We start from the raw sequence: 17,524 nt of genomic DNA, 5'->3' as shown, positions 1-17,524 counted from the left end.
CTCCCGGGAACTCACGGGGCCTCGGCTCAGCCGGCCGGAGCTTCCTGCCCCCACCCTGCTCGCCCCCCGCCGGCTGGCCTTCCCCGCCACCCTCGCCCTCCTTAGCCGCGGGCCCCCGACGGAGGGACGTGCGCGCCCCCGGGGCACCGATGGAGGGACGTGCGCGCGCCCTGGAGCCCGACGGGGGGACGTGCGCGCCCCCGGGGCCGCCCCCGGAAGGACGTGCGCGCGCCCGTGGACGCCGTGCGCGCCCGGGAGCTGCGCCTGCGCAGTCTGCCAGCCTAGAGTCGCCAGCCGTCCCCGAGCGCGGGGTCCCCTCGGTGTCGCACCTTCTGGGCCAAGAGGCGGGACTGGCGCAGCCGCTCCTCGGCGCTCATCGCCCGCAGACGCTGCTTCAGCTCTGCCCTCAGGCTCCGCTTGGCGCTGCTCACTGCCGCCACCGCCGCCATCTCTCGGGCGCCCGTGTCCGTCCCGCCTCCGGCTCGCGGCCGCCCCGCCCCGCCCCCGGCTCGCCTCCTGCGGGACCGCGATGCGGGCGTCGGGGGAGGGTCCGCGGTCGGGGCGGGGACTGGGGGAGAGTCGGAGGGAGACGGGGTGGGGGGAGGGCGGCCTCGGGCAAGGGGAGGGCCGGGGAGGCGGCGCCCCAGGGGCAGGGGCAAGGGTCCGAGGTAGGGGAGGGCCCTGGGGCGGGGCTCCAGGGGGAGGGTCCGGGGGAGGCCCCGGGGCGGTGCGAGGTAGGGAGGCTCCAGCCTGGTGCGGGCCCAGGGGCGTTCCCTCCCCTTCCGGGCAGGGACCTAGTGACCGCCTGCCCCGCTCCGAGCGGCTGTGGCCGGTCCGGACTCGGGGCCTGGGGGGCCGGGGCCGGGGCCGGGGCCGTAGCCTGGGCCTGCGCGAGCCCGAGGCAGGCCGACGCAGACCTGCTGGTCAAAGGGGAAATGATGTGGGGTTTTGGCAAAAACGCTTCCCCACTCTTCTCTTCCGTGGGCAGGACGGAGCTGGCTTATTAGCAAGGGACCGACAGAGCTTTCCTGTTCACCTGCAGAGAACCCGGGACGCAGGCCACCCGGCCCTGTGACCAGTTCGGGGCCCGCCGTGTGCTCGCCGTGCAGGGCGGGCTGCGTGCGCCTCCTGTGCAAGCTCTGTGCCTCCAGGGCCTCCGAGGTGGACACCGGGCTTCCCGCGCTTGCCGGAGCTTACCTGGACCAGGAGGAGGGGAAACCATAGTTCCAAGGAGTAACTCCATGTGGAGAAAGGCTCTTAAACTCAGTTTACATCAGTGACACAAAGGTGAGAGGGCTCATTATTTCACAGATAGAGAATGAGCTGTAAAACAATTAGAAGTTTGGAGAAAATTTCGTAAGTTTAACGTCGATTTTACCGAAGTTCCTATTGGAAAGCAAGCATTCAAGAATAGAAAAACACTGAAAATGAGAGCCCCCCACCCCCCGGGAACTGGCCCTTCCAAACCTTGAAACAAACTATCAAGCCTCTAGTATTAGAACACCTTGGCACTGCCACTTGAACACACAGTACAGCATTAAATAGCACAGAAAGCACAGAAATAGACCAGAAGCCTTATGGAAATTTAGTATACGACAGAGATGATATTTCAAATCACTGGGGCCAGCATCATCTTTTAATAAATGGTCCAAGGAGAGCTGGACAGCCATTTTTTTAAATAAAATGTGCATATCTAACACCATACATAAAAACCTCCAAATGGATTAAGGATCTAGTGTAAAAGCAGAGACTAGGCAGTAGTGGGAGAGACAGCAGTTCCCCTTTAACCGCAGTATAAGGCAAGGTGGTAAGAAAAAAGCTTGATATATTAGACTAAAAGAGCTGTCTTTTTCACGTAGTGAAAGCTTTTTGTAATTTTTGCATAGTATAAAAAGCCATATGCATAAGTAATGACAACTGACAAACCGAGACAAGATACTTGCAACATAAACCACAAAGGGCTAATTCCTTTTAATAAAGAAACTATTAAAAAATGGGGTTACAGGCATCCAGACTGGAAAGAAAGAAGTAAAACTATCTCTTCAGATGACATGATCTTACATGTAGGACATCCTGGGGAAATCCATAAAAAATTAAAAAAATAAAAAAATTCCAGAATTAATAAGCTGGGACTCAACAAAGTTGCAGGATACAAGACCAGTATACAAATATACCTCTTCCAGCCCAGCACTCTACATATGGAACATATTTCTGGTTCTGGTTCTACAGCAGTTCTTGGCCTTTGGATTCAAATTGGGACCATGGCTCTGAAGATTTTGCTGACCTCCATAATCATATGAGTCAGCTCTTTACATAAGTCTTGTTATCAACAGACACCTCCTATTGGCTCTGTTGTGCAACATATACAGCTGGCCCTCAGACAACATGGGGAGTAGGGACATTGACCCCCACACAGCTCTCCAAAAATTTAACTAATAGCCTACCATTAACAGAAGGTTTACAGATAACACACACAGTTGGCTACTAATAGCCTACCATTAACAGAAGCTTTACAGATAACACACACAGTTGATGAACAGCTATTTTGTATATGTGTTATAGACTTTTTTTAAGACTTTATTCATGAGAGAGAGACAGACAGACAGACAGACAGACATAGGCAGAGGGAGAGGCAGGATCCCTGCAGGAGCCCAATGCAGAACTCAGTCCCAGGACCCTGGGATCACGACCTGAGCCGAAGGCAGACGCTCAACTACTGAACCACCCAGGTGTTAGTATAGACTAAATTCTTCCAATAAAGTAAGCTAGAGAAAAAAAAAGGATTTTAGTAAACTCATAAGAGCAAATACAGTACTGGATTCCTTATTAAAAAAAAAAAAAAAAAAAAAAAAAAGATCTGGGGCAGCCTGGGTGGCTCAGCAGTTTAGTGCCGCCTTTGGCCCAGGGCCTGATCCTGGAGACCCAGGGTCAAGTCCCATGTCAGGCTCCCTGCATGAAGCCTGCTTCTCCCTCTGCCTGTGTCTCTGCCTCTTTCTCTGTGTGTCTCTCATGAATAAATAAATAAAATCTTTAAAAAAAAAAGTCTTTTTAAAAAATAAAAAAAAGACCTGTGTAAGCAGACCCACACAGTTCATGACTGGTATTTCATTTTATATATATATTTGTGATATATATCAGGAAATATATATTATAAATGAGATTTACATGTATATCTGATATGTGTATATTATTGAGTATATATGATAGTAGGTACATATAATATATAAGGTATATGTAATAAGCCTGTACATATGGATCTCCTGTTGATTCACTTTCTCTAGAGAACCCTAACACAGATTTTTATAATAAAGTAAATAGTCTCAAATTTAAAAAATAATTTCATTTGCAATAGCATCCAAAAAAGTACTTAATAAATTTAACAAGTGTTAGAGTTCCAAAAACTACACGGCATTGTTGAAAGAAAGAAGATCTGTATAAGGTAAAGGATGTCCCATGTTCATGGATTGGAGGACTTGATATTGTTAAGATAGCACTACTCCCTGAACTGAACTGATTCTGTAGAATCAACATAATACCTATCAAATTTGGCTTTTTTGCAAAAATCAATAAACTGATCCTAAAATTCTCATGGAAATGCAAGGAATGCAGAATAACCAAAACAGTCTTGATAAAAGAGAACAAAGTTGGAAAACTCACACTACCAAACCTAACAAGTTACTACAGAGCTGCAATAAGACAGTGTGGTCCTGGCATAAGGATAAAAATATGGGTACTTGGCATAGAATTGAGAGCTCAGAAATAAGCCTTCACATTCATGGTCAATTGATTTTCCTGAAAAAAAAAGTGCCAACATGATTCTATAGGGAAAGAACAGTCTTTTCTAACAAACAGTCCTGGGATATGCAAACAAGGAAGTTGAACCCTTAACTAACACCATATTCAAAATGTAACTCAAAATAGATCAAAGGGCTAAACACAAGTGCTGAAACAAAACTCTAAGAAGAAAACAGGCATAAATCCTTATTACCTTGGATCAGGCAATGATTTCTTAGCTGTACACCAAACACACAAGTAACAAAAGTGAGTTGGATTTTATCAGAATTTAAAACATTATGCTTCTCCCTCCACCTGTGTCTCTGCCTCTCTCTCTCTGTCTCTCATGAATAAATAAATAAAATCTTAAAAAAATAAAAGAATTAAAAACATTAGTACATTAAAGGGCACCATCAAGAAAATGAAAAGACAAGCTATAGAATGGGAGGAATATCAACAAATCATATGTCTTCATCAGATATTTATTTATCTGAATTTGGAATCCAGAATATATAAAGAACTCTAACAACTCAGCAATAAAAAAGGATAATCTAATTTTAAATGGCAGAAGACTTAAATATAGACATGTCTCCACATAAGATACACAAATGGCTAATAACCACATGAAGAGATTTCAGCATCATTAGTCATTAGAGAAATGCAAACCAAAACCATGAAGGAATACCACTTCACACACACTAACGTGGCTATAATAAAAAATACAGGGACGCCTGGGTGGCTCAGCAGTTGAGCATCTGCCTTTGACTCAGGGCGTGATCCTGGGGTCCCAGGATGGAGTCCCAAATCATGCTCCCCACAGGGAGCCTGCTTCTCCCTCTGCCTATGTCTCTGCCTCTCCCTCTGTGCCTCTCATTAATAAAATATTTTTAAAAATACAGGGGTACCTGCGGGGCTCAGTCAAAGCATCTGCCTTCAGCTCAGGTCATGATCCCAGGATCCTGGGATCGAGGCTCACATCAGGCTCCCTACTCAGCAGAGATCCTGCTTCTCCCTCTCTCCCTCTGTCCCTCCCCACTGCTCATTCTCTCTCTCTCTCTCTCTCTCCCCCCCTCTCCCTCTCTCTCTCTCTCTCTCTCTCAAATTAAGAAATAAAATCTTTAAAAAAATAAAATACAGAAGATGAGTTGGTGAGGGTGTGAAGAAATGAATTCTCATACTTGTGGGAATATGAGATGATACAGCGCGGATAGGTCTCAGTGACCGGCCAGACATGAAGGCCACATATTGTAAGATCCCATTATTTGAAATATCCAGAACAGACAAATTCATAGAGACAGCAAGTAGATGAGTGGTTGCCTGGGGCTGGAAGGAAGGGGCATAGAGTACAGGGTTTCTTTTTGGGGTAATGAAAACATTCTAAAGTTAGAAGTGATAGCTGCAAAACACTGTAAATGTACTAAAAACTACAAATTAATACATTTTTAAAAGGTGAATTTATTGTCCACCACATCTCTATAAAATTAAGAAGAGTAAAAAATAAAATATACATGTATTTGCTCATTTCTTTAAAAAAAAATGCAATAAACGAAATGATCCTTGAGTCCCTGTAGGGAATCTGTGAGGACAGGGTAAGAGAGTGGGAAGGGGGTAGCCATATGACGAGAGGAAAATGATGTTTCTTTGATGACACCTGTCTGGGTAGCTCTAACCCTCAGAACCATGCAGACAACTGCATACACAGGTGCACAAGTACATATAGCCAGGGTGTGGAGGGAAACCATAACACAGCAAGCAGGGACACAACTACATGATTGACAATCACCATGAATGGTGGAGAAAAAAAACTTAAGTTACTTTGGAAACCAGCATTTTGACTGTGTACTACGGTAATATTAAAGGCTGAAGTAGCATTACACTAATATGATGCTCTAGTGAAGATATTTTTTAGTAGGGTTATAAATTAGTAATTGTGAAACTACTTTTATCTGTGTTCTAGAATTGAGCAAATAAGTGAATACACTGAGAATCCCAGCCTCTCCTTGTCAGGAAAAATTAGTTACAGATAAGGAAGGAGTACAGGTGGGAATGACCTCACTGTGTTGGCTTGGAATTGGAAGTATTGATATGAATTTGTGATTTTAAATACATATACAAATGGATACATACAGAAATAAGTAGAGGTATGTGTGTTAGATTACATACACTTAGGTTTCCTAGTTCTGTTCATCAGAGGATCTAGAAACAAGGACCCTCCATAGCAGTGATATCTGGCATCCAGATGTTGGTTTCCAAATGTCATTCTCCCACAAAAAAAAAAAAAAAATAGGTTTCCAGAGTTGAGGCAGGAGCAAGATGGGCCTGGGAAATCCTGTGGTGCAACAAGTTAAGGAGGTGATCACAGTGGGAGGGAGCATGGCAAAAGGGGCGCCAGGACCCAGATGAGTTCCTAGTGGCTGAAGCTAGGACAAATTGAGCAGCAAAATAATAATTTTACTCTATAACCCATGAAATAAATATCAGTAAGTCCATAGTGATTGATAAATGAGTAATAATAAATAAATGACAAAAACAAGTAGGTATAACTCCTTATCCTATAATTCTAGTTAGTAAATGTGGAAGGAATGATGGAAATCGAGAATCACCATTAAGCAAATATTGCACTTATAATCAGTGCAGGCAGGGACCGTGGATGGGCGCTAAAATCAGCGGGCAAAAGAATAAGGAACAAAAAGAATGTTTTTATGGTCTCAAAGTGTCTCCCCACAAGACAATAGGTCTTCACATGTGATAAGACACACATGCCCCCTAATATGATGCATGGAAACGGACACAAATTCGTTTGTGTGGTATTCCTTCCTGCCAGAGAAATCAAGGATAGCATGAAAACCTCAATCGTGAACAATACATCAAACCCAAATTGAGAGACCATCTACAAACACCTGACCAGCATTCTTCAGAATTCTCAAGGTCATGAAAGACAATGAGAGACCAAGAAACTCAGGAATTGGAGACTAAGGAGACACAACAGGACAGTTAAATACACTTCACTATCCTTGATGGCCAGAGGAAGGACATTAGAGGGAAAACTGGTGGATTTAGAGAAGGCTTGGACATTAGTTCACGGCGGAGTATCGACCTCAGTTTCTTCAGGTATCTGTCTGCACTATGATTATGTGAGATGCTGACGTTATTGGAAGTTAGATGAAGCATGTACGGAAAGTCTATTTTTGCAACCTTTTCTGTAAGATTAGAATTAGTTCAGAAGAAAAGGTAAAAAACTGTTAAGTAAATAAAGTCTGTAGAAACATGAAATGGGAGAGATGATCCTGTGAGAAAACAGGAGTTTAAGTTGACCCAAGTGTACATGAATAAACATAGACCGACCACCTGTTACATCAGGCCCCTAACTCATCTCCCAGCAATCAAGCTCTCCTACAGCCTGGTCCCAGCACTGCCAGACTCAGCATCCTCCCTCTATCACTGTCTCCCCAAAATTCCTCTAGTGAAAACCTGTCGTTGGCGCCGCTCCTCTCAACTACCTGGGCTGCCTGGTTGCTCGCCACTCCCTAGCCCAGTGCGCTATGCTTCCCCGGACCCCTGGGCAGGCTGATTGCAGAGCCATCCTAAAGTGCTTCCTAGGAAGGCACCATCTATATGACTGACTTGATTGATTGATTGATTGATTGATTGATTGATTGAAAAAATCCTTTGATAAGGCACTTGGGTGATAGACCAAAAGCCAAAATGATAGAAAGCTGGTCCCTGACCTGTTGTGCCTAAAATGGTCAGAGGAGTTTCAGTTACTTCCCAAAGGGGGAGGAGGGGGGATGGAGGCGGATGAGTCACATAGGAAGGCGGTGGCGGAGCTAACACAATCAGTTCCGTTGTGTTTGAGGGAAGAAAAGGGGGAAAAGGTCCCTGGAAGCAACAGCCAGGAAGAGGAATTTTGGGAAATGTCCAGGAAGGGTTTTCTTGGTTGTATGCTCTTGGATGGCTGACGTAAACCCTCCCACCTGTCTCCCTGACAGACTATCCCGTGGTCCTTATTGCAGGGCTCTGTTAACATAGGACTGCTTACGATGGGATGGGCAAGGGGAGTGTGAGGGGAGCGTTGCCCTCTGAGCTGGAGCAATGCCATTGACAAGGACTAGCATTTCTTGAGCTTGCTCTGCCACATGCCATGCTAAGTTCTCAACACAGAAATTGTGACATAGATATTATTACTGTGTTATCTTCACAGAACAGGAAACAGGCCTGGAGATTGCCCAAGCTCACGAATGTGGAAGGCTAGTACGTGAAAGAAATCAGGATCTCCAAAACCAAATCTCAACCGCCTGCTCTTGTGACCAGCCGTGTGCTCTCAGCCTGGGACCATGTGGGACAGATGCCTGTATCCTCGTGCTCAGCACTGGACCGCATATGGCGTGGGTGCTGGGTGGATATCTGTTAAGTCAGCGAGTAAAGGCTGGGTCATGAGCAAACTCAGTGGGAGAGCAGTTGGCTGAAGCTAATAAAATCCCAAGATGCGGAGGAAGTCCAGGTCAGGAGACCCCTCATATTCTTTAACAGAGGAGTAGGGCTAGCTGAGGACAAAACCCAGCTGATAACCCGCAAACAACCCACACCCAGGACGGGATATGTGTGTCATTCCTCAGGACACTTCCAAAAGTCTTAATACCTTAGTCCAGGGAAAAGCAATCTTTACCTTGACAATGGCAAGGCCTCCGGTATCTCACATGTCCTTCTTAGCATATGAAAATTCTTTCAAAATCTCTCTTTTCCTTACCTCCCCCAACTCTGCAGGTATAGAATCAGCCAGCCCTCATGAGCCCAGGGCAGCTGCTCTTCCTGCCCATGGGTCCTGTCCCTGTGTTTTAATAAAACAACCATTTTGTACCAAAGAGGTCTCAAGGATTCTTTCTTGGTTGTTGGCTTCAAACCTCACTTATATTCCAAAACTTCATCGTTCTTCACTGGTCAAACGGTAGCTGGAGTACTGAACCACGTGGAAGCATAATTTGACAAGCGAGGTAACACTCAGGAAAGGGTGGCTCCCTCCACTCTAAGTGGTAAGCACCCATTCTAGAAATGTAAAAAGAAAAGTAATAATGTCACCAGGGAATCCCACTGACTCACGTCCGTCCATGACACTGTGCTGATAGCACACCTTCCGTTCAACAAATGGTGTGGAAATTGAGCATGTGGGTGGGGACGCGCAGGTTTGAAGAGGGAGCAGCAGAAATGAGCAGAGTTTCCATCCTCAAAAGTGAAACAAGCACTGAATTCATTTATATGCAGGGTGTCTTTCTTACATGTTTCCGCCCAAGCCTTAATTTTCATTAGCATGCCAAAATGTGATCCACTTACCAATATCTTTGACTTTGACCTTGGTCCGTGACCCATCAGCACCATCTGGCACCTTGTAAGGTAGCCAGGGTCTCAGGCCCTCCCCAGAATCTGTATTTTTATCTTAATAGGTCCCCCAAGGGATTTGTATTCATATTAAAGTTCAGGCAGCACTACCACAGATTGGTGTTAATAAACCAAGTGCCAGGGACGCCTGGGTGGCTCAGCGGTTGAGCGACTGCCTTCAGCCCAGGTTGTGATCCTGGAGTCCCGGGATCGAGTCCCACATCAGGGTCCCCGCAAGGAGCCTGCTTCTCTCTCTGCCTCTGTCTCTGCCTCTGTGGGTGTGTGTCTCTCATGAATAAATAAATAAATACAATCTTTAAAAATAAAATAAAAAATAAAGCAAGTGCCAGCTTGCAGGAGGAAATAGAGCTATCATGTAAACCCTCAATATAGTCAGCCTGCACAGAGCATTCCTACCGTCTACACAGGCCTGGAGGTGTCTGATGACTACACCTCCGCCTCAGCACCCCCATCACGAGGAAGTGGCATCTCAGCTGAAACCCCACGGTTGAGTAAGCACTAACCAGGCGTTAGGGTGGGTGAGAACAGAGAAGGGAGGTGAGAGAGTCTTCTATGAAAAAACAGCTGTATGTGCAAAGGGCCTAAAGGGAACAACAGTGTGATGCTCCGGAGGAATCAAAAATAGCTGGGAATGCTCATCAGCAGAAAGGCAGGAGATAAGGCTGAAGGGCTGGGTCCAGACAACGTGGGGTGGATTTGATTCATCTCTTTGCGTCTTAATTAACGTTTTTAAACCCTAAATTTACATAAAGTTTCCATAGGAAATATGCATTTTCTGTATGCTCCTCCCCCAGCCCACAGCATTGGCACCTGGTGTTACTGTGGTGCACACGTCCAAGCTAAGAAGCCAGCGTTGGTACAATTTTTTTTCTTTTTTTTTAATAAATTAATTTTTTATTGGTGTTCAATTTACCAACATACAGAATAACACCCAGTGCTCATCCTGTCAAGTGTCCCCCTCAGTGCCCGTCACCCACTCACTCCCACCCCCTGCCCTCCTCCCCTTCCACCACCCCTAGTTCGTTTCCCAGAGTTAGGAGTTGGTACATTGCTGCTAACTCAACTTCAGACTTTACAGGGATTTTTCTAGTTCTCCCACTGACACACTTGTCCTGTGCCAGGGTCCCATCCTGGACGTCCTGTTGTTTTTAGTTGCTGTGTCTTCACAGACTCATCTAGACTGCTCGTTTCTCAGAGTTTCCTTATTTATTTGATGACCTTGATGGTTTTGAGGATTATTAGTCAGGTATTTTGTGAAATGTCCCTCGATTTGGGCATTATGGGTTTGCAGAAGAATAACACAGAGATTAAATGCCTTTTCATCACACACATGCTATCAACATCTGTTAACTGTGATCACCTGGGTAAAAGTAGTATCCGCCAGGCTTCTCCATCACAGCTTTGTTTCCCCTTTCCACACTCTTCTTTGGAAGCAAGTCTCTAGGTCCAACCCACACTCAAGTAGGGAGGGAGAATGACACAGAGTTTTGTGGGAGAATTTGAGTTCCTAAGAAGAATAAAAAAACATTGAATGAATTTAAGCAAAGGGGTGACACTGGATTTACATTTTCAGACAAGGATGCTAGCTGTACTGAATATACACCATGGGGGCTGGCAATGGGTCAGGGTACACATCCCTTCCAGAAGTAGTCTGGGTGGAAGTAACAGTACCTTGGTTTAGTGTAGGGGTTAAGGAGCTAGAAGAAGAGATATGGATGGAATAAGAGATATTTAAGAAGTAAAGTTGCCAGGATTGGGTTAATTTATGGTTGAAGAACAGGAATAGAGGACAGGAAGGTTTGAGGATGACTCCCAGAAACCTAGTTCATGGTTTGAGCATCTGGTTGACCATCAATAAGATTGAAGGCAAGGACACAGATAAGTAGGTAAGCGGAGCCGTCCGGGGACTCCCAGAGCTCAGGGGTCCTGCTAATGGTCAAATGTCTCTGCTGAACTTTGGAGGCATTGTTTCCCTGGGTGTCCATGGCTACTCTGGATGGCTCTGTAAGCTGAGTAGAACCCTGTAACAAGAGACTTACCTGGTTAAGTAATGCTTTGCCTCTCTTGGGGACGACAGTCTTCCTTGTTTACTCCAAGTCTTTGAGAACATGGCAACAATGCAGCAGCTGTACACCGCACCTCCACCAAGGACTATGCTTCTGGAAGCAGTAGCCCTATCCTGGCATGCCCACGTGACACCAGAGGTGATGTTGCTCTGATGTCCGAGTCCCCAGACAGCTCTGTGGGCTTGGGGGTGGGCCTCACGATAGAGTCATCACCATCCGAGTCTCCCCAGGACTGTTATCCTCAGAAGCCATACAGTATCCCCAGCTGGAAAGAAATGGGGAGGCTGGAAGGAACACATAAGACTCACCCAAGGGCTCACCATGTGCCTGACACAGCAGGGATGAGCTCGGGCTCTTCACAGGGCAGGGAAAGTCTCATTATAGAAACAGCAGAATGAGAATCCTTGTAAGGATGTTAGAAGCTTTTGGCTTTTATTTGGAGGGAGGTGAAAAGTACTGGAGAGTTTTGAGTAGAGAGGTACCATATGTTATCTTACTTTTTTCCCTTTTTATTGAAGTATAGCTGCCACACAGTGTTACATAGTTTCAGATGCATGACATAGTGATTGAACTTCCCTATATGTTCTGCTGTGCTCCCCACAGGTGTAGCTCCCACCCGTCGCCACACAGTGCTGTCACAATACTACAGACTATATTTTCCAAGCCATAGCTTTCATCCCTGTGACATACTCATTCAAGTCCTCTTACATTTTAAAGGATCCCTCTAGCTGCATGTCAGGCATATGCTGTGGACAGGCAAGGACAGAAGCAAGACGACCAGTTAGCAGCCACTGCAAAATCCATCAAGAGATTTGAGATGGCTTGCACCAGGTAGTGGTGATGAGGATAATAACAGGTTGCTGACTACTGGGTGTGTGTTGATGATGGAAACAAATAGTATTTCCTGATGGATTGCACTTGGGGTTTGAGAGTAAAGGAGTCAACGAATCTAAAGGTTTTCCCCTAGCAGATGGAGAGGGGGAGGTGCCGTTAACCAAGATGGCGAAGGAGGCAGGTTCAGGGAGTGGAGACAGTCAGGTGCTCAGATTTTACATGATGGCATTTGATACACTTGTTAAACATCCAAGTAGAAAGATGTCAAATGAGTAGTTGAACACCTGATCTGAGTCTGGAGTTCAAGGGAGAAGTCTGGGCTGTGGTGTGGGGCCAGCATGTGGTGGCCCTGTAAAGCCACCTCGCTGAAGGAGACACCTGAAGTTCAGTGTAGGTGTGGGAGTGAGGGAAGCCAAGGACCAGCCAGCGGTGCCCCGGATTCAGGACTGGGCAGCTGGCTTGAGGAGATGAGGAAAACCCAGCACAGGAAATGAGAAGAGTGGCCTATGAGATGGGAGAATGGAGAGACCGGCGTCCCTGAAGTCAGCTAACAGCACATAGAGAGAGTCGTCTGCTATGTCCAACATCATCATGCCAGGAAACCTGAAGACTGGGAATCCATCCTTGACATCGGTAGAGGGGGCATTAGGGTCCAAGAGATAATGAAAGAGGAGAGAGTCTGGAGACCAAATACGGACTCTCTTATGAGGAGGTTTTCTGAGAATGAGAGCAGAGGAGTGGGGTAGTCACCGAGAGATTGTGTGTCTGGTTCTATTTGGTTTTATGATAAGGGAGGCTGAAGAGAGGTTCCTGCAGAGTCAGGAGCAAGGTGTCACCCACAAGTATAGGGCTTGGCCTCCTAACACCTGGCCCTGCAATCGTAATAGGAGGGGAGAAAATATACCAATACAAGTGCAAGTAGGCAGCTGACTGTGGTGGGTAGGGATGTGGGAGTTCTCGGGGCACTAGGAGCTAAGTCAGTGGGAATTAGATTGTGTCAGAGTACTTGTGTTGCAAGTGTCTGTAATACACACTTTCTGTATATACATTTTTCGATTGCTCAAACAGCAGAGTCATCAGCCTGGAGCTTCAGAACAGTTTCAGCAAACACTGGGTGTGGGTTTGGTTCTCGGGGAGCCAGTTAGGTCTACTCCGTTAAAGCAGCAAAACATAGCCCTAGGCTCAGTCAGCTGTCTCGAAAGTCCTGCCTTCATTTCGAAAACAGACGAACCAGAGAAAACCCACCAACACCATGGAAAAATGATCCAGCCATGTCCACCCTGATGCTGTGTCCCAAATAGCATCTTCCAGCACAAATAGCCACACACGGCCACCAACTAACTGTAAAGACAGGGTTTATGTTCATGCTCCATGGAGGTACTCAAAGCAATATCTCCCTGTCAGCAGCTTTGCACCCTCTGCAGAAAGTTCCCAAATCCATGACAGTGATGATCAGTTTAAGTTAGGGCAGTTCTATAAGAAGGACACACATAAATGGGTGAAGGGTGGAGACGAGGGAGATGAGGACACCCACCTGGCTGTTGAGGATGCATGCCCTTGGTGGGGAAACCAGTTCCAGCCAGCTGGCCCACACACAGTCCCAGTGTGAATGGGATGGCAATCTGGGAGGCCCATGGGATCAGGAGGAAGTGGTAAGGAGAGGAGGCTCAGGGCAGTGAGTGCCCAGTGGCTTCATGGCCAACGTGACCCACCTACCCAACCCCATGAGCATGGGCAAGTTTCTTCCTGCTTCTAAGCCTGTTTCTAAGATGGGGATAATACCTACTTCAGAGGAGTACATGAAAATTAAAGGTGATGACTTAGCTGGGGTTTCTAGTGTGTGGGGAATAACCAGTAAGCAGCCATTACCCTGCCATGCAGTTTCAGCCAATATGATGTTCAGCCTCATTCCAGCCTCATGGGCGACACATCCTTTTTTTAAAAATAATTTTATTTATTTATCTGAGAGAAAGATCACGCACCCATGAGCCGTGGGGAGGGAGAGGGAGAAGCTGGCTCCCTGATCATCAGGGAGCCCAACGTGGTGCTTGATGCTGGGACCCTGGAATCATGACCTGAGCCCAAGGTGGATGCTCAACCACTGAGTCATCCAGACACCCCTCCACTTTATTTTTTTTTAAGAGTTATTTATTTATTTTAGAAAGAGAGAGAGTATGTGTGTGTGTGAGCTGGGTGGGAGGGGTAGAGGTAGAGGGACAAGCTGACTCTGTGCTGAGCACAGAGCCCAGCTGTCCAGGACCTGAGACCAAACCAAGAATCCCCACACCTCACCAACTGAGCCACCCAAGCTCCCCAATAACATTCTACTTTAAATTAATATTTGGAGGACACCTGGGTGGCTCAATGGTTGAGCATCTGCCTTCGGCTCAGGGCATGATTCCAGAGTCCTGGGATCGAGTCTTGTATCAGGTTCCCCGTGAGGAGCCTGCTTCTCCCTCTGCCTGTGTCTCTGCTCCTCTCTGTGTCTCTCTCATGAATAAATAAATAAAATCTTTAAAAATAAATAAATAAAAATAACTTAGTATTTGGGGTGATGTTATTTCTTTCCTTTTATACTTTTCCTTAATTTGCATGGTTTATAATGAGTATCTATCATTTTTTTCTTCAAAAACAAGAGCTTTCTAAAAATCCACTACGTGGAGATGTTATCTATAATAAAATGCACCTGTTTCAAGTGAGCACCACTATGAATTCCAACGATTTTATCCACCACAGTGCAGATGCAGAACACTGTCAACAGCCCAGAAAGATCTGTCCCACAGTGCCCCAGCCCCCACCCCAGGCACCACTCATTGGTTTTCTGCACCAACCAGTAGATTTGTCTTCCCTGGCTGGGAAAGACCCAGCACACTCTGTACTCATTGCTCACCAGCTCCTTCACTCAGCGTGCGTGAGGTTTGTCCATCCGATTTCGTAAGCCATCCCCTGATTATTGCTGAGTAATAGTCGTCTTGTGGTTGGGCTACAATTTGTTAAACATTTGGGTTGTTTCTGGGCCTTCCTGCCATTATGAATAAAGCTTCTGTGAAGAGCATGGATGTGTTTTATTTCTTTTGAGTGGATACCTAGGAGCCCTAGGGTCAGTGTGTGTGTCACTTTACAAGAAACTGTCACACTTTTCCACAGACATACCATTTTACACGGTCACCAGTCATGCACGAGAGAGTTCTAGGCTCTCCACGTCGTCCCCAAAGCTCGGTGCCGTCAGACCTTTCAAGGGGGCCATACGCTGGTCTCATGCTGGTGCACATGTGCATTTTCCTGGTGATTGGTGGCTTCCAGCATCTCTTCTGTGAAAATTTCCCATCTGCTCTCATGAAGCATATGTTCCAAACTTCTGCCCATTTTTCAATTTGGCTGAGGGTTGTGGTGCTACTGGATTGTGAGTGTTACATACATTCTGGATGCAAGTCCTTTGTCAGATATCACTGTGGCATATGTTACCTGCCATTCCATGACTGGCTTTTTTGAGTTTAACAACTTTATTGAGATATAATTCTAAATTGTTTTTATAAGAGTATAATTTTTAGGGTTTTTTTTTTCTTTTCTGGTACAGGTTTTTATGCTATAGCTAAGAATCTCTACTCCAAAGTTGTGAAGATTTTCTCCTATGTTTCTTGTGGGATTTTTATAGTTTTAACTTACATGTAGGTCTATGATCTGTTTCACTTCATCTCTGTGTGTGGCTTGAGCTAAGCATTGGGGATCATAAACCCTCCTCTTTTTCTGTAATAAAACACATGGGAGCTGCAGTTTGAAAGACCAGGTCACAAACCAAGCCAGAAGTGTCACTGGTTTCCTGGGAGTTACTCTGTTAACAAGATCATTGTGGCATAGAAGCCAGGGTTTGGGGGGGGGGGGGTTGGGGGGGCCTGGATAGTTCAGTAGGTTCAGTGTCTGAGTCTGACTCTTGATGTCAGCTCAGGTCATGATCCCAGGGTTGTGAGAGAGGTCGAGCCCGAAGTAGGGCTCCGTGCTCAGCTGGGAGCTGCTGTAGACTCTCTCTCCCTCCCCATCTCTCTGCCCCCGCCTCACTCATACTCTCTAGCTCTCTCTTAAAAAAAAAAAAAAAAAAAAAAAAGCCAAGGTTTGTGGTTTCTTGTGCAAACGTATTCCAGGTAGCAGCACCCATACATGCACTTCCTGTTCTGTCCATTCATGACTCTTTGTGCTGGACACTTAGTTCTGATCCGTGGGAACAGGAAGCAGGACATCACACTTTAGCAGGGAAGCACTGAGCTAGAACAATGGGGTAGGAGTGCCCCCTGTTTCAGACTCAAGCCCCCGGTGCCCCAGGTGGTCGGCTCTCAGACATGATTTGATAAATCAGCCAAAGTTACTTCTGCAAAAGACGTTTCCCTACCGACTTGCCCCCGAGTCCTAATCCACACTGTCAAGAATCACGGGGGACATTTAACTACGGAGGCCACACGTGGTCACCGAAGGGAGGTGGGCATTAGGAGCACACTTGTCCTGATGGAATAAAATACAATAAGATACAGAACCCGTTGGTTGTCTGGTTGTCCGAGGTCTGCTCTGTGGGGAGCACTAGAAGGCCACAGGGCGCATGCATGGGAGATCTGTGCTGCGTAGACACTGCCTCAGGAAGACTGATTCCTGAAGAGGTTTCTTCAGAGCAACTTTTTAAAAAAAGAATCACAGAGGAAGTGAAGCTTGAATCAGCTGAAATCCCCTGTGAGAATGCAGAGTCTGAGAGCAAGGGGCTCAGTTTCTTTAGATCAACTACTTCCTCAGGAAGGTGACACAAGCCTCAGGGGGCAGAGACCCTGTCTCCAGGGTGGGGAAGTATGGGAAGGTCTGGAAAAGAGTATGTATGGTGTTAACTCCTGTCTTGCAGTTAATTCTACTGATCTGAAATTGGAACTCAGGATGTAACAGAAGACACAATTTTCTATTTATGAACTATTAAAAAAATTTATTTAGGGGTGCCTGGGTGGCTCAGTGGTTGAGTGTCTACCTTTGGCTCAGGGCGTGATCCTGGGGTCCTGGGATCCAGTCCTGCATCCGGCTCCCCACATGGAGCCTGCTTCTCCCTCTGCCTGTGTCTCTACTTCTCTCTGTGTGTCTCTCATGAATAAGTAAATAAAATCTCTTTTAAAAATGTATTTATTTGAGATCAGGGGGAGGGAGAGAGGGCAAGAGAATCCTCAAGCTGACTCCTCACTGAGCACAGAGCCCGACCCAGGTCTCAATCCCATCACCCCGATATCATGAGCTGAAACCAAAAGCGAGATACACAACCAAGGGAGCCACCCAGGAGCCCCCTAATTTATGAACTTTTTAAAGGGGAAAGTTTAACTATGGCTCAATGCTGAGTCACTGGCATATGTGTCTTTGTTCTGACTACCCCATAGTATCCCTGGGTGTCTGTCGCTGTCCTTTTGTCAACTCCCCACAGTGGGCCGGGGAGCGGG

At 46.3% G+C, this 17,524-nt stretch overlaps 1 protein-coding gene and 2 long non-coding RNA genes across 8 annotated transcripts in view; 1 reads left to right on the top strand and 2 right to left on the bottom strand.

Annotated features, from left to right (window-relative positions):
- Positions 1-556, bottom strand: part of MTHFS (methenyltetrahydrofolate synthetase) — a 36,176-nt gene extending 35,620 nt beyond the window's left edge. Inside the window, exon 1 of one of the 3 annotated variants that reach the window (XR_005357126.1) lies at positions 330-556. Coding sequence is in view for 1 of the 3 variants with exons in the window: in XM_038533024.1 (XP_038388952.1) it covers positions 330-449 (120 nt within the window). In the remaining 2 variants the exon portion in view is untranslated. Of the gene's footprint in view, positions 1-15; positions 37-329 lie in introns of those variants that run through there. The other 2 variants (XM_038533024.1, XM_038533027.1) reach the window with 2 other exon arrangements.
- On the top strand, positions 267-8,636 carry LOC102156091. Of its 4 annotated transcripts, none has more exons than XR_005357130.1 (4): positions 267-464; positions 1,043-1,287; positions 6,599-6,885; positions 7,976-8,636. It is a non-coding gene; the product is annotated as an uncharacterized LOC102156091 (long non-coding RNA). The 4 variants fall into 4 exon arrangements; XR_005357129.1 differs by having other exon boundaries at positions 267-548; XR_005357128.1 differs by lacking the exon at positions 267-464 and adding an exon at positions 609-668.
- On the bottom strand, positions 815-13,742 carry LOC119871221. Its single transcript, XR_005357131.1, has 5 exons — positions 13,603-13,742; positions 11,208-11,499; positions 10,529-10,675; positions 8,633-8,817; positions 815-1,323 (listed from the first exon to the last, which is right to left on the bottom strand). It is a non-coding gene; the product is annotated as an uncharacterized LOC119871221 (long non-coding RNA).
- Positions 13,743-17,524: the final 3,782 nt, after the last annotated feature.

The sequence above is a fragment of the Canis lupus genome, chromosome 3 (assembly GCF_011100685.1).
Source record: "Canis lupus familiaris isolate Mischka breed German Shepherd chromosome 3, alternate assembly UU_Cfam_GSD_1.0, whole genome shotgun sequence".
Classification (NCBI taxonomy): domain Eukaryota; kingdom Metazoa; phylum Chordata; class Mammalia; order Carnivora; family Canidae; genus Canis; species Canis lupus.
This window is presented reverse-complemented; position numbering and strand designations above follow the sequence as displayed.